Source organism: Centroberyx gerrardi, chromosome 15 (assembly GCF_048128805.1).
Source record: "Centroberyx gerrardi isolate f3 chromosome 15, fCenGer3.hap1.cur.20231027, whole genome shotgun sequence".
NCBI lineage: Eukaryota > Metazoa > Chordata > Actinopteri > Beryciformes > Berycidae > Centroberyx > Centroberyx gerrardi.
Genome location: NC_136011.1, coordinates 1,807,914 through 1,824,697, shown reverse-complemented (window position 1 = coordinate 1,824,697; position 16,784 = coordinate 1,807,914). Strand labels below are relative to the sequence as shown.

Here is a 16,784-nt window from a genome sequence, read left to right as displayed (position 1 = left end):
TATATTTTTATTTTTCATCATACGTACAACATACAGCCATATATACACAATACATGACACTACAGACAGATACATAACAGAATAAAAAAAAAGAAAGAAAAAGACAAAAAATACCCCTTTATGAGCCTTTAAGAAAATAGAGGAAGTTTTTCCATGTCTCTCTTGATTCTTTATCATAATTCTTTAATCTAGTTAATTAGTTGTAATTTTAAGATAAGATCAGCCGAAACTTTATTGATCCCAGTGGGGAAATATCAACATAAAATGCTATATAAACAAGAATATAGCAAGAATATGCAACAAACAAATTCAGCATGTTAAGTAGAATGGGAAGTATGGGGAAAAGCATGGATTGCAGCATTATTAGCGGGTGCAAGATAACAGCAGTAGAACTTGAGGCAAAGAAAAATGAGTACAGAATATGTACAATATGAAAAATGAAAGAATAATATAATAAGAAATACACAAATAAAGGTCTTGTGTTGACTTACAGCCCTACTGTATGCTCTATTACTGCTATTGTGAAAGAGCCACACCCTGTTGGGAAATGTTCGACCTGACTTACCTTTCCCTGTGTGTGTGTGTGTGTGTGTGTGCCCTGCAGGCTTCCCCTGGATGATCCTTGGAGTGTGTTGCGTCTCCTGTGCCCCGACTTGGGTGTGTGTGTGGTTGCCTTGGTAACCACGGTCCTGTGCAGCAGATTGGTCAGGAACAGAGAGATGGTGGCTGCTGCCAACATCACATCGGTGAGTCTCCATGTCTGTGTGTGTGTGTGTGTGTGTGTGTGTGTGTGAGACTGAAAGAATATGCTTACTTGGCTCAAAGTGGGTGATCAAAGATATGGTGGAAAGCTGCTTTTTCATCATAACTCCCTCACATTGACTCTAATTGGTGCCTGCGTTTTCAGTTTGAAGTGATACCTTGACGTTTTGAATTTCAACCTGTTTTTTCCTTACCAAGTGTGAAGTACAGTGTAAGGAAATCACATCAATTATGGCAGGTTATTATTGGTGGTATGATGAGTGACTGAGGGGAAGAGAAGAAAAGCGCAGGTGCCGGCTTGCAGGTTACGAACATAACAAGGGAGAAGCACCAGATTCAATGTGAAGCTTCAGAGTAGAAAAAACAATAGGAAAGTATGAAAATGCAATTAAGTAAATATAAAGAGAAGAAAGTAATAGGTCTACAACAGTAGAGGATTCAATAATGCAGACCGACAAGAATTGCATTAAATGTTACATCAAGAGTAGAGCAATATCATCATACTTCATTAGTAATGCCCGTTAAGTCAGTGAGGGCATACATATACAACCAATAGGAAATGAATCTATAACAATTTATCAGAAATATTTATCAAAAATCAAAAAAATATATATAAGATATATAGGAAAACTACAGGAAAGGTGATAATGAGTGACTGACAAAGAAAAATATTACAAATTTTTATACTTGCTAGAAAAGCCATGTTCTGATGTGTCTAAGAGCCTGTAGTATTTTCATTAGGTCCTTATTGAGCTGCCATGTCTATAGTATCTGTGGTAGTAACCTTTATAGACCAGCTGATGCTCCTGCTGATGGAGTTACATTGAAAGATAATTTTCTCCATTTCACATTTCTCTACAATTGGAAGCGTTTGAGTAGCTTTGTTTTTTTTTTCAAAATGTTAGCATATCCCTTTAAATACAACATCATGGTAATATTGCCACAACAAGCTCACATCTCGAGATGTCTGGTCTGCTGACCTGATCTGGTCACAGGATGGATGGTAAGACACACACACACACACACACACACACACACACACACACACTCACACACCCAAATACATCAAAAATAAGTAGCTTAAGGGGGTACTTTCTCAGTTAACCCTATCAAGAACATCTTGATAGGGTTAACTGAGAAAGCACCAGCAAGATGGTCTTGGGAACTGATCAGTGTCATATTCCTCCTATGGGGAGGGCTAGGAACAACTAGTACCAGCTGCTCATTCCTCTGAAAATCACCATTAATTTTCCCATTGACAAATATAATGTTACTATGTTGCGTGTTTAAAGTGTCCTATACAAGCAGAGGTAGGTTTTGTTTGCGCAAAGTACTGTGGGGAGAGAGCCTTCTGGTTTTCAATCATGCTGCAACGCTACAAGTACATGATGAATAGTACTATTGCAATAGTTCTTTGCAATAAAACATTCTAAAAACAGAATTCAGTCTTGCAATAGAGGAAAACTTGTGGCCAGACATCTTGTACTGGAATTAAGTCTCGTTGTATTTTCCATTCTCTTCAAAGACACGTTTCACATATGTCAACTAAAGGCATATTGCATTAATCATATTAGTAGAATTCACTCATGAACAATCGCCATGGGATGCGATCGCACCTCCAGCTACTTTTCTTTGGTCTGAACCAGAGTGGAAAAGTTCACTTTTCTGCATTTTTGTATTTGGTTTGTTTAGGTTTGCTCTGCCCAGTTACAAGTGAACCAGGGCTTGTAAACAAAAGTCACATGACTCACAAGTAGCTTGTTTATTGGACAGAGTTTTGGTTACCAGTCATCCCACCAGGTTGTTTTTTTTTTTTTTTTTATAAACACAAAGTCAGACTGCACAAACCATTCAGCCTCATAGACAGTGCCACCTTATGCTTATGTTTTAATTAATCAATAACTATTTATCACTGAACTAGTCTATAATAATAAGATTGATACAATGGAAGCTCCAGAAGCAGCAGGATGTAGCTGCTGGTCCAGTTTAGTCTCAGAAATGTCCAAGTGTATGTATTCTACACTCTGTAAGTGTGTGTGTACTTGTCTTTTACTATGCTACAGTGTGTGTGTGTGTGTGTGGGCAGACAGACAGTGAGCTCATTGGGAGGTTTGCTGTATGCTGCTGACACACACTGAGCTATTGTTCTTTACCAGCTGAGCTGACATGCACGCACACACACACACACACACACACACACACACACACACACACACACACACAAACTCTCTCTCTCTCTCGCTCTCTCTTGCTCTTTCACACTCTCACTCACTATAGGAGCAAATCTTGTAAATGCTATAATTATAATTACTGCCATTCCTCTCTTTTTCCCTCTGTTCTTTGTCATTTTACAGACTCTGCCTATAGGTCTCTCTCTCTCTCTCTCCCTCTCTCTCTCACACGACCGCTTCCTATTCATGTTGCCGGGGCAACCACCCAAACAAACAGCGCAGAGAGATGTAGGTCAGAGAAGGAGGAGTGATGTTTCACTTGAACTTATGTGGGAGTTGTTGGCATTGATATGATAAGAGTCAGGGAGCGTAAACACTGTGGGATTTGTTGCAGTTTTTATTATTTATAGTGGCATTAAGTCACATGTGACTTAATGCCACTGTGGGGGGGGGGTTATTGGTAGAGTTCACTCTCACTAGATGTTTCTTCACCAATCCACGGTTCTTAACAATTCAAACTGAAACCGGTTCTTGATACCCAACCCTACTTATGATGCCTTATAATTCCTATAATAAGTTAACAAAACTTTTATTGTTTACTATTATTTACGTCTCTTTTATTCACTTTCTTACTATTGTGAGAAGATAAAAAGACTGCAGATCCCTCCTCCCTCCGCTAATGTTGAACACCATAGCCACAAACCCTCAAACCCTACAGTGTGTGTGTGTGTGTGTGTGTGTGTGTGTGTGTGTGTGACAACAGCCTTTGATGTGGTCTGTAAGCGGTAGAGAGACACTGTCATTCATTACAGACTTCATAATCTTGTTTTATGCTTTGACATTTGAGACCACTCTGACTCGTTCTGCTGCATCACTGCCAACAGGAGCTGTCATGTACAATAAATCCTCCTTAAAGTAATAATCCGCAATATTTTTATATAGATAAATGTCTGTTTTTGTACTGTCTGTGTGCTGTCATGCGTTTTGCAACTCAACAGGCAAGACTGGCTTGATGTTGAGGGAATTTTTGAAAAGGATACACCTAGTTAATGTGTTTCTGTATTGTCAATATTTCACGAATTTCATTTACTTACTGAGTACGTTTACATGCACACCAGTACTCGATCACTGGGAGTAATCAGATTAAGGCAATATTTGGATTACTTTGTTTACATGGTTTAAAGTAAAACCCGCTTTACATACAATCAGTCTACTGGTCACCACTCCACTGCAATGCACTGCACCATGCTGTTTGTTTTGTAAGTATAACATCCGGTTTACTGCGTCTGGTGACAGTTTGAAAAACACAAAAGAAGTCTGACTAAGACGTTTTCATGCCCCATTAAAGGAATAGTTCACCCAAAAATGAATCCATCATTTAAGATCAGATAAAGGCATTTATATGGGTATTTCAGTAGGAAGTAGTATTGCCTTAATCGGGTGAGGATCAAATTATTAGTGTGCATGTAATCGCACTCACTGATTGGTCCAAGGGGTGCATTATTTGTACATTTAATTATAGGGTGCCATATATAACAAAAACATAAAAGACAATGAAAAAGGTTCTATAAATGTATTTGCATTGCTACATCACAGATTTGAAACTTCGATTTACATTCACTTCACATTTGTATAACACTGCTCACTGGATGATATCACTTAGCATTATGTGAGATGATGTTTTCATTTGGGTATTGATCCTTGTTTTTGCATTTCCCGTATGCTACATGGTCTTTTTTCTTAGGCAGTGATTGGAGTGCCCAGCATCCTTTCTTTTCAGTGAGGTTTCCCAAATTATTAGTGTGTATGTAAACGCACTCACTGATTGGTCCAAGGGGTGACTGCAATATTTGTACAGTTAACCAATATAGGGTGTCATATATAACAAAAACATAAAAGACAATGAAAAAGGTTCTATAAATGTATTGCTGCATCAAAGATTTGGAACTTTATTTCACATTTGTACTTCTTTACATCTTCACTTATTTCACATAGTCTTTTTGCCCAGTGTGCCCATTTGCATCCTTTTTTTCCCAGTGAGGTTTCCCAGGTTTGAATTGAAAAACAAGATATGTCATCCCTCCAAGTCTCCTCAAAATTGGACCGGTGGTGTAGCAGTTATGGCCTTCAAAGTTTGATAAGTAATGACATGTGTCAGGCCGCTGCCACCTGTTATTGGCACATCATGACTGACCCACTTGCTGGTTCACCACGATACTAGACCACTGTGTGCGTGTGTGTGTGTATACTGTATGTCTATCTTCATATCCCATATACATTTCACCACTGGCTTACTGCCTACTCTCATAAACTAGATGTATATGTGGCTGCAGTATGTTGGAGGTCCGATCATGTTTCACTTCAGTCACTACCTATGTGCATGTACATGTGTGTGTGTGTGTGTGTGCATGTATAGCATGCTCAAAGACAGTTTTATCTGTTTGCACAAAATAGATGAAATAAGCACGTAAAGCAGCCCTGTACTAAGTGTATCTAGCAGTGACAAACACATGATGTTTAGCTCATTGAAGCGGAAGTTTATGTGTAGAGTCTAGACTTGTTCATGTGAATACTCGCACATTGTTGCACAACCTGTATATATGTTGTAATCTTTCAAGTCAAAAATGAAAGTCATTGAGCCCAAATCAGTGCACTAAAACTAACTTAAAGAGTAACTAAACCCCAAACCCAAGTTGGTGTAAAGCCTGACATCTAATGCCATCTAAATTGCCATCTGCTATTGGCTGATCTTTGATGCTGGATGATGTCACCTTCTATAGAGTACAGCAGGTGGTGACATCACCTGGCACCAAAGATCAGCCAATGGCAGATGGCAATTTCAGTAGCATGCTTTTTACCATTAGATGTCAGTCTTTATACCGATTTGGGTTTGGGGTTTAGTTTCTCTTTAACAATGTTCACATGATACACGTAGCACCTTTAAATCCAGGATTATGGTACCAGATCACAGGACTGGTTAGTTTAGATAGTTGGTTTCTGGTACTAGGCGCCTTATACTATAAATGGAACAGACTGCAAAGCACACTTTCTTCCTCACTTTCTTTAAAGCAACAATATCTCACTTTTTTTTTTTACGATTTTCGCAGTTGCTTTCTGTAATGTTTGTCCCCATATGTTGTATTGAATGAAAAAAATTTCAATGTGGACTTTAATTTCCCCTTTTCCCCTTCTCTATGTCTCTCTCTCACCTCAGCTAGAAGATGTGCCAACAGACGCAAAAGAGGATGATGAGGAAGAAGATGAAGCAGAAGAAGAAGAAGAAGAAGAAGAAGAAGAAGAAGAAGAAGAAGAAGAAGAAGAAGAAGAAGAAGAAGAGGTGTCAGAGGAGGAGGATGAAGAGGAGAGATTGTCACCCGGTGACCCCGATGAGGAGGTTTCCACGGTAACCAGAGCTAAGCAGCTGGCGGAGCGTCTGAAAGCCAAAGCCCGGAAAGTTCTGCGGGACCTGGGAAGAATCCTGGCCATCAGCCTGCTGGCTTTGGCTGGTAGGATTTATGCTCTGTATTAAAGTTATAATACTCCAGAAGGCATTCATCATTGGCTATGTTTCTATGGCCATACTCTAGTTAAGGTCTTATTTAGGTCAAGCTGTTTACATGAACCTTTGATACCCTGTGATTGGATCCAATCACACATACAGTTAGTTTTCTTTGGTCTGAACCATAGTGGAAAAGTTTACTTGCTGGAATTTTGTATTTGGTTTGTTTAGGTTCACACTGCCCAGTTACAAGTGAACCAGGGCTTGTAAATTCACATGAGTAAAGTCACATGACTCCCAAGTCGCTTGTTTATTGGACAGAGTTTTGGTCACCTGTCATCCTGCCAGGTTAGAGATTTTGGTAACACTTTATTTTCCGGGTCCGCAATTTCCTAATCATTTCCTAGAAAGGAACTGTTAATTTCTTAGGAAGTTTCCTGGAAAGAACCATGAAATGATGTAGTGTAGTAATGATTAGGAAATTATGGACCTGGAAAATAAAGCGTTACCGAGAAGAACACATGAAGAAATAACTGGATATGAGCATCAGTCCAGACTTCATTTTGTTCTGCTAGGCTTTCCAAGCTATGCTCCAGAATTTGAAATAACCGCTTCCAACATGCTTGGTGTGAACACACACAGCCTCCCTGTTGTCATGACTGAGCTAGTTAACAGAATATCCCCCCTCCCTCTTTGGCTGAGCAATAGTAGCTTACTTCTACTACAGGAGAAAGACATGATGATCCCAATAGTAATAGTAAGTACTGCTTTCGGCCATGTTTTTTCCTTGCATCATAATGTACCCATAATGCTATGTGAGTTTCAGTTTGACAGCAGCGCTGAAAACAGTAAGATGTTTCCATGCCACAGTAAGCAGTTCAATAAGGGAGTAAGACAGACATCTTAACCAGGTTTCCAGTGGTGGGTAGAGTACTGAAAATCTATACTCAAGTAAAAATACAATTACTCCCATAAAAAATGACTCAAGTAAAAGTGAAAATTACCATTTGAGAAACCTAGTCAAGTAAAAGTAAAAAAGTACCTGGTTAATAAATTACTCAAAGTACAAGTTACTTTCCATTTTAATATTTTTTAGGGTGTGCGGGCCAGTGCAAAATAATGAAAAAACAGCACTTGTTGATAAAACTTTCTTAGCCCTTTATAAAACAGAATATAAGTCTGTTTAACTCTAGTATTTACAGACATTATCAAAGTAACCAAACCTATTACAGCCCCAAAATGCAGTAGATACCGAATACAATGCAATTAATTAAAACTCAGATTTTCTGTTCTGTAGTATTACTCCCTGTACCAAGACCTCAGTCAATCAACTAGAGAATGAAAACTTCTTTCCACTCACATTTTTCATTTGGGGATACCCATTTGTTGGAAGCTGCCTCTTGTTCTGGGTTTTGCTCCGTCATCATCGCATCGTGGTCAAAAGACAGGTGGTGCTTATTTTTCTTCCAGGCAGCTGGCAACCTGGCATCTGCAGTAGAGGTGCTCCTCGCGCGCTCTCCCCCCCTACACTCAATCTCCGCATTTAGAGCAGACTAGTTGTAACAAAGGTATAAATGACAAATGTAGTGAAGTAAAAAGTAGATTACTGGCTCAAAAATATACTCGAGTAAAGAGTAGAAGTACAGTTTAAAAAAAGGAACTAAAAGTACTCGTTCCTTCAAAAAAACTACTTTTTTACTCATGTGTGTTACTTGTAATGCGTTACTACCCAGAGTATGAGGTTATTCTAACCCAGTTATGATGTTCATGTGTCGACCCCAAACCAGGTTAGCGAGTAACCAGGTTAAGAAGGGAATTCTCCCTGCATGGGAACATAGCCACTGTGATTAAGGCAATGCAAGTTATGGCTAGGTATGGCTAGGTGCAATGCACTTGTGCTAAGTACAGTTGTCATCAACAAACATTAGCTATCTTCAGGGTTCCTACATAGCTTTAATTCCATGCTTTTTCCAGACCGTAACTTCTTGATTTGAAGATTTTGGTTGGTGATCAGTATGTTTTTTCATCTTGCCCATCTTTCATCACTCTATAGATGAATATTATATTCATAGCAACACATATCAGAAGATGTGAGATGACACTCAAACACAGAAATCCAAGAAACACAGTTTCCCTTGACAGCAAGGCCTTGACTTCCACTCCCCTTTAACCCCTGCTGTCGTTTGTCTTTATATGTGAGTGTTTGTCTGTATATACATTTAACTGTCTGTCTGTTTCTGTGTGTGACCTTTGCCCTTTCACCCAACCCCAGGCATCACGCTGCCCTCGGCCTTCTCCGCCATTTACTTCCTGCTCTTCATCGGCGTGTGCACGTGGTGGGCGTGCCACCTGCCCATCAGCCACCTGGGTTTCAATGCGCTGTGCGTGATGGTGGGCTTCTTCACCGCCGGTCACATGGTCTGTCTGTATCTGTACCAGAGTCTGCTGGCCCAGGCCCTGTTCCCGCCCCATAGCCTGTGGGCTAGGTAAGACTGTAGTACATATATGCACGTAGTCAAGGAATTTGATCAATTCTCTGGGGTAGTCAAGGAATATGTGTAAATTTTACAAATGGGTCACCTTACAGGAATATAGCAGAATGTATTTTCCTACTTGATTCACACATTCATTGCATCTTCTGTTTGAGCATGTAAAAACCCTAAAATGATGAGACTGTTGTGCGCTATTCTGCACTGCCACTACATGGATTCCATTGACCCTATTCCTGCATGGCCTCAAACTGATTTACTCATCTAATCATTGGCTGCACTACTCCCCACTTCTCTACACGATAACTCATTTATTTTACGGCATCATCATGGTGTTACTACAGTCAGAGATTTATATATCAATGACACATTTGCCTCATTTGGTCAGCAACACTGTTTTTCAGACACCTACAGACATGCAACTCCGACTACTCCCCTTGAATCTCTATGACCAATTGTCTGCACATTAGACCCTCATGTCTGATACCAAATTCAAGTTCCAACTTTATTTTTTTGTCCCCAGTGGGCACTTGGCTTTGCAGCAAGTAAAAACATCAGGCTGATAAGCACAACAAACAGCAGACAGACAGTTGCCGATGCAATGTATCGATGCAGGGTTTCAGGCATCATCATCATCATCGTCATCATCGCCGTTGTCATCAACATCATGGCATCATGACCAACAAACAGTCACAGCCTTCCTCCTCCTTCTATCAATATTTAGGAGACCTATGGCATTAAGGAATATGGAAGAGGGCCACATATGAAAAATGTATTTGAGCTCTGAGATTAATCTCAGAATTCCGAGAACATTCTGAGAATAATGTCAGAATTCTGAGTTTAAAGTCAGAATTCTGAGATTAAAGTAAGAATCTTTAAAGTTTAAAGTCAGTTTAAAGTCAGAAACTGAATTTTGAATTCTGAGTTCTGTCTTTATTCTCAGAATTCTGAGATTAGTCTCAGAACTCAAATTTTTAACATGTGGCCCTAATCCCCTTCCGCAAAGCATAAAGTTGTCCTCATACCAATTTTTCTTGACAGCAATGAGACTGAGCTGGTGACCAGTGGGTAACTTTATGCACAATTTGATCATGTGACCTAGACAAGGAGACAGATGACATGTCTATGGACGCCAACTTAGATCATGGACACCGCTCTTTTCTGTGTCAGACATGGAGTGAAACAGTGTAATTATTCACTGGGTGCGTTGGACCAAATTTAGGCGAGTCAGACCTGCAGAACATTCTCAGAAGTTCTGGTCATGTTCCTCTTTGTCAGCTGCCTGGAATTCTCTGTTTTGAACTCACTTACATGCCTTTTTGGTATTTTTCCAGCAAAACCTGCCTAACTTTCTCTTAGACTGTGTTGCTTTCTTGCCTCTGCTTGCAAGGCACCTGATTGTAATTAACTGGAAAAGCAGTTGGCCAGCCTCCCATTCACGTCGGTTTGGGGATGTGCTTCATTTCATACAACTTGCAAAGATTACACATACATTGTGCGGTTCAGAGGCCAAGCTATGTGAGGATTTGTGAATCTTGGACTGGAAATACAGTATATCTAGCCTTCTATTCATTGTTCCATTTCTTTGTTAATGCATAGGGAAATATATGGACATTGCAGATACCCAATTTCTTCTGCTTTGACTACAATGATTGTCCTAAAGTGAATGCACTCATTCGATGACTTTCTGCTTCGGCAGTGCATGGAATCCACATCGAAATAACTGAAAGGAAACAGAAATAAAAGAGAGAATGAACGGGCCAAGTTATGGCAGGACTGGAGAGAGGAAGAGAGGAAGGGAGAGTTCATGTGTGCGTTAGAGGAGAGGAAAGGAGTACGATTTCTGGAGAGATATGTGTGGAGATATGTGCGGAATTATTGGCCAGGTGCCACGGTCGATTTGCTGTCACAGCTGATGCCGGAGTCACCTCGCATGTGGGAGATAAAATGCAGAGAGGCGGAGAGAGACGTGTAAGCAGTATTGCAGCATTCCACTGTGACATGAGGTCTCTCTCTCTCTCTCGCTCTCTCTCATGAATCATTGCCAGTTTTCTTGCCAGTTCTGAGTGTCAGTATCACCTAACCAGCTGTTAATCAATCAAACAAGCCCAGGCTTTCCTTAAGGAGGATACCTAGCTGTCAGGACACTGTGTATGTGTGTGTGTGTGTTCTTGTATTTCCTTAATTAGGTGCAACAAAGGGCCGCACAAAGATAGGAAAATGAGGAAAATCCTTCTAGGTGACAACATTTTGCTGCTCCTCACTTCTTTAAGGAGCTAGTTTAAAGCAATATTCCACTTAGTTTTAACATGGGAGTTATTCGGCACTTGACCGCCATGAAAACCAGAATATAAACTACACACCAAGATCGGATGCAGCTGGATGAGTTTGTAGCTTTCGGATTTTTACCTCCCATTCATTTGAATGAGGCCATGAAAATAGCCTGAAAACTGACATTTAACACGTTCATGAACATATTCAGCAACAGATCCCGTTACTTTCAGAATGAAAAAAAAGTCTCATGTAACCGCAGTTAATGTAGTCAGTGAAGGTCCTCACAAGTATAGCAATGTGTTTGTGTGTGTTTTTAATGTGTCAGTGTATTTTTATGTAATAATGAGATTCTATACAGAAAACAAAAAAAATATAATATTTTCATATAATCATTTTTTTCCTGTTATTATAATACCTTCTTACATTAACTGGAATGTACCAGTATACCATTATGAGGGATTTAAGTGTTACAATATCAGTCTGAAGATGTTACATTATCTGGCAGTTTATTACATGAGCAGGTTTAATTACATTTTCAACACATTTAGAGGAACATTTTATTACATCTAGACAAGCTGTTACATTATCCGACATCAGTTGCTACAGTCCTTCATCTCGCAGTTTAAACTCACCCCTTACCTCAGTTGACCTGCTCTTGTTCAGGCTTCACAGTGGCCATAAAGTCCATTTTTAGATGATCTTGCATATTGATGTTAATTTGCCCTGTCAAACCTGTCACTATCTTGTTACAGTGTGTACCGCAGGCTTTTCCATACTCGACGTTGGGTCCCAAGTTCCTTATCAGTGTAATACAATTTCAAAATGAGTAACCTTTATTGTGAAATGAACAAACTATATCTACTTCCTCTGGTTTTGGCTGGATTTGTACATAAAACTCTTGCTTATTGCAGGTTTAACTTCATTCTGGAAGTAAAAAGTTATCTGTAGATCAAAATATTTGGAACAAATATACAATATTTGGTAACACTTTCCACAACTAGCATATCTATCAAGTATTATAAGGGCACTCATAAAGAATTATCATGCATACATAATGCCTTATGACCATGCTTGTAATAAGACATAATGCTTACTGATGCATTAATCCCACCTCCACTCTCTCTCTCTCTCTCTCTCTCTCTCTCTCTCTAGACTCTTTGGTCTGAAGGACATCATCAAACCAGGGAACTGCTCCGCCCCCTATGACCTCAACCTTAACTCCGATTATGATTGGCCGGTTTACGTCAACCCAGGAATACTGTTCTTTCTCTACATTACCATAGCAACCGTTCTCAAGACAGGTTGTCACGGGACACCTGACCAGGTATCTGTTGCTTCACACCAGCTCTGAATAGTAGAGAAATATTTATACTCATCAGTAAACTACTTACCCGATGTTCATCACAGATGTTGAGCTCTTAGACTTTGATGTGAGATTCTGTGTTTGGCATATTGACTCCCATTGTTTCTGGAGGATGTCCTCTGTTTAAATTATAAAGAATTGTTGGATTCGTTTGGGAACAATCGTTGACAAAGGCTTTGGTTTTGATTTATGGTGTTATGGCACACTCAGCCAAGTGGCATGTTGCTTCCTGCGAGGTGGAGAAGTTAGGAAACATCATGAATCATCTGGGGAAGGAGGGAAGAAGGAGGGGGCTGATTTATTCACCATTACACCATTACAGATATCCACCATGCTCAATGGTGTCCTCTAGAAACATTTAGCTAGGATTTTTTTTTTGTAAGTACCACTTGAGGAAAATCTATCATGATCCTGCAAACAAGCCGAACCCTCCCTCGCATAATGACCCTTGCATTTTTCTCAATGTCTGAAAACATCTCTATTTGGATGTATGAGGTTTTTGCAGACAGTGTATTGATGTTCAGCAGGTTGAGGAGGAGCAGCAGCAGCAGGAGAAGGGGGAGGAGTCAGGAGGGGAGAAGGTGGAGTTAAGATCGTGGAATCCACAGAGAGACAACTGTGAGGACGACACACAGGTTAATACTCATATTCCTATGTCAACTATACAGTTGGGTTCAACCGATATGGGTTTTTGAAGGCTGATACCGATAGGTGGTATTCTGTGTCGACCATATTTTGACCATTTTCCTGCCAAAAATGCCCAAAAATGTAGCGGTATTCAGTGAATTGTATTCTTGTCAGGGTGGAAAAGCATTGAAACCCAAGATGATAATAAAGATAATAATAGTAATAATGATAATAATAATAGTAATGATGATGATGATGATGATAATAATATTGATAGCACTGGTGTTAAAAAAAAAAATTTAGATTAAAAGTTTTTCTGTATATCCTTTGCAGTTTAACTTTATAACACTTAAGGTGTGTGTGTGTGTGTGTGTGTGTGTGTGTGTATCTGTGTGTTCTAGCTCATGCTCCTGTCTATGGGAACGGAGAGCAGCAGAGGAGGGACCATGGCTGGAGCGAGTCAACCAGATCTTGGTAATAAATGCTCTACTTGCGTCGGACATCATTGATATAATTGATCTTTGACTTTATCATTACCATTGGGTGAATTGGTATTCCTTTAAGGTTAAGACTTGGGTTAGGGCTAGCTTTAGGTTACAGCAAGGGTTAAGGCTAAGGTTAGTTTAGGATTAGGATTTGAGTTTAGGGTTAAGATTAGAATTAGGGTTAAGTTTAGAGTAAGGGTTAATGTTAGGCATGTAGTGGAGAGGGTTAAGGTTAGGGGTTAGAGAATCAATGTAGTCAGTGAAGGTCCTCACAAGTATAGCAACACAAACACGTGTGTGTTTTGTATATGTGGTGATGTCTTTTTATGTAATAGTGAGATTCTATACAGAAAAAAAACATATGTTACACATACAGAAAATTTGCTCTGATGCTTGACCCAAGAACACACCACAGTGAAACAGCCACAAGAGCCACAAAGTGAAGCTGTCCTGCTTGGTCTGCATGTAATGTAATGAGTCAGGCAAACCACAGCCACTGATAGAGTTTTACTATTACTGCTAGCTACCACTGCTTAAGCTATTTTGCAGTGTAGAAACCTACCATGTCCAACTCTGTGGGCACATGCTTGAAATAATTTCAAAGGAATATTTTCAACATTTTAATATCGTTTTTTCAATTCACTTACTTAGTGTGACTTCATTCACTGTCAGCTTCCAACATTACCTACTTCTTTAAGTGTGTATTCACCACTGGTATTCATCCTTTCAAGATCATTTGGAAAACTGACTGATTGGAAAAGATGGTTGGTTCTGTTCTTCATGCTGACATTATTGTTATTTTAGTTGCAGGGGTCAGTGGCGCCCCCAGTGGCCAACAGAGTGAAAATCCTTTCTTCCTGCTGGGCAGGATGGTCATGCAACAGAGCTATGTCTGTGCTCTCATAGCCATGATGGTAACTACTATAATAACTATAATTTTATACATGTATGTAATGATGTAGAACTGTATTAATAACTATATATTAGATCAGTGATTCAAATCAAGGACCCCTAATTTAGTCCACATTAGAGCCACAGACCCCCATTTGATGAGATTTTGTCTCTCGGACCCAAATCTGAGAATATTTTTATTGTTAGATATGATTTTGTCCAGAATTCCATGACTATCTATATTGTAGCTAGAGAGATAACAGTGAAACTATGATCAAAATAGTCATTCTTCTACATTCTATAATTGTGTTGTTCTTGTAAATTAAATAATGTTGACGTTTAACGATTCATCAATTTGTTGCTGAATAAATATTATATGGGCAAAATAATGAGATTTACATGTAATTTACATAAGCATGACCATGACAGGTGCAACAAGGCTTTGTTTTTTTTGACCAGCACTATTAGGCAGCTTTCCACTCATTGTATTCTCTCCATGAAACAGACTGACAGGTAATATTTGGTCACTGATTTTATTGTGATACATACGGTTCCTGTTTTTGTGTGTCATTTCCCTGTTGTCCAGGTTTGGAGCATTACTTACCACAGCTGGCTGACCTTTGTGCTGCTGCTGTGGGCTTGCCTCATATGGATGCTGCGTGCCAGGTAGTACTAAGCCATACAACCATGATTTTGAGCTAATCCCATATTCTCTTGTTCTTTATAGCCCAATATATTATCAACATTTATTTCATCCTCTTTGGCTAATCCTATTTACCACATTGAGGACTTCACTTAAAGACTTACAGACTTTTTGACCAATAAGCCCTGTGATCAAATGACTTTCCTCTGGTTAGCACTGACTTGGGAAGACTGCTTCTACATTTTCTGCTCCATAGACCTGGAATGAATTGCAGCAAACCCTCATGCTTGATGCTTTGGTTGCAATTGGACAGTTCAGGAATCTGATGGCGAACCTGATTGACTTTAAATGTGAATATTTTAGTTCATTTAATGAATTCATATAATCTTTAGTGACAAACTTTAGTGGCAAACCAACTAGTTTCAACATACCGGTTAGTGTTGACTTGTGATGGAATGCACATTCAGCTCCATTCAGTATGCGTTAACTGTGCTGTCCATCTTCTTCCAGACGCCACGCAGCCACGCTGTGCTCTCCGTTCATCCTGCTCTATGGCCTGGCTCTGTGCTGTCTGCAGTACATCTGGGCCATGGAGCTCCAGCCTGAGCTACCCACCACCGTAGGAACCATGAGCCTCAGACAGCTGGGACTGGACAGAGCCCAGTATCCCTGCCTCAGACTGGGAGCTATGGTACGATAACATTAAACTTCATTGATCCCCATAGGGAGATTGGGTCATTGCAGCAGCTAGTAGTAATAAGATATAACAGGGGAAAATAGAATATAAGCAAAAATAGAATATAACAAATTGGGGTTATATAGGCCTACAGGGTGTCTTCAGGTTGTCTTGACTTGACTTTATTAATTTATGCTTGCAGTAACGTGTACTTAATTAAAAACACTAAAATCGTAAATCATAAACATAAAAAAAACACATTTGTACATGTCAAACAAGACAAAGTGCAAAAATATAAAGATTAAAAAGAAATTAAAAGATCAGCAGAATGAAATTTTAAGAAGTATATGTATATACAAGGTTACTAAGAATAAGTGTAGCACAGACTATATTATAAACATGACAATGTAGCCTCTAGGTCAGTGATTCTCAACCTTTTTCATATCAAGGACCCCTAATTTAGTCCACATTAGAGCCATGGACCCCCATTTGATGAGATTTTGTCTCTCAGACCCAAATCTGACAATATTTTTATTGTTAGATATGATTTTGTCCAGAATTCCATGACTATCTGTATTGTAGGTAGAGAGATAACAGAGAAACTATGATCAAAATAGTCATTCTTCTACATTCTATAATTGCATTAACTTCTTGTAAATGAAATAACGCTGAAGTTTAACACTTCATCAATTTGCTGGGGACCCCCTGGAACCCCCTCAAGGACTGCAAGCTAATGGGACGGCTTGAAACCGGTGACTCAGCAGTTCAGAAACCGAATTGTATCGACAATTATAGGGTAAAGGGACGGCTGATGCTGCTGGCATGAGACGGCCCCCGCTCAGCAGTTCAGAAATGGACTGGAAGTTAATCCTCTCTCCCCCTCTTGTTCTTTTTGTTTTTCTGT

At 39.5% G+C, this 16,784-nt stretch overlaps 1 protein-coding gene across 1 annotated transcript in view; it reads left to right on the top strand.

The window, feature by feature from the left end:
* The window catches only part of piezo1 (piezo type mechanosensitive ion channel component 1 (Er blood group)), a 110,772-nt gene that overhangs the window by 51,789 nt on the left and 42,199 nt on the right, over nucleotides 1-16,784 (top strand). Inside the window, exons 4-12 of the mRNA XM_078288904.1 lie at nucleotides 605-746; nucleotides 6,148-6,439; nucleotides 8,705-8,918; nucleotides 12,348-12,525; nucleotides 13,095-13,193; nucleotides 13,587-13,659; nucleotides 14,481-14,584; nucleotides 15,148-15,227; nucleotides 15,715-15,895. Coding sequence (XP_078145030.1) covers nucleotides 605-746; nucleotides 6,148-6,439; nucleotides 8,705-8,918; nucleotides 12,348-12,525; nucleotides 13,095-13,193; nucleotides 13,587-13,659; nucleotides 14,481-14,584; nucleotides 15,148-15,227; nucleotides 15,715-15,895 — 1,363 coding nt within the window. The remainder of the gene's footprint in view (nucleotides 1-604; nucleotides 747-6,147; nucleotides 6,440-8,704; nucleotides 8,919-12,347; nucleotides 12,526-13,094; nucleotides 13,194-13,586; nucleotides 13,660-14,480; nucleotides 14,585-15,147; nucleotides 15,228-15,714; nucleotides 15,896-16,784) is intronic.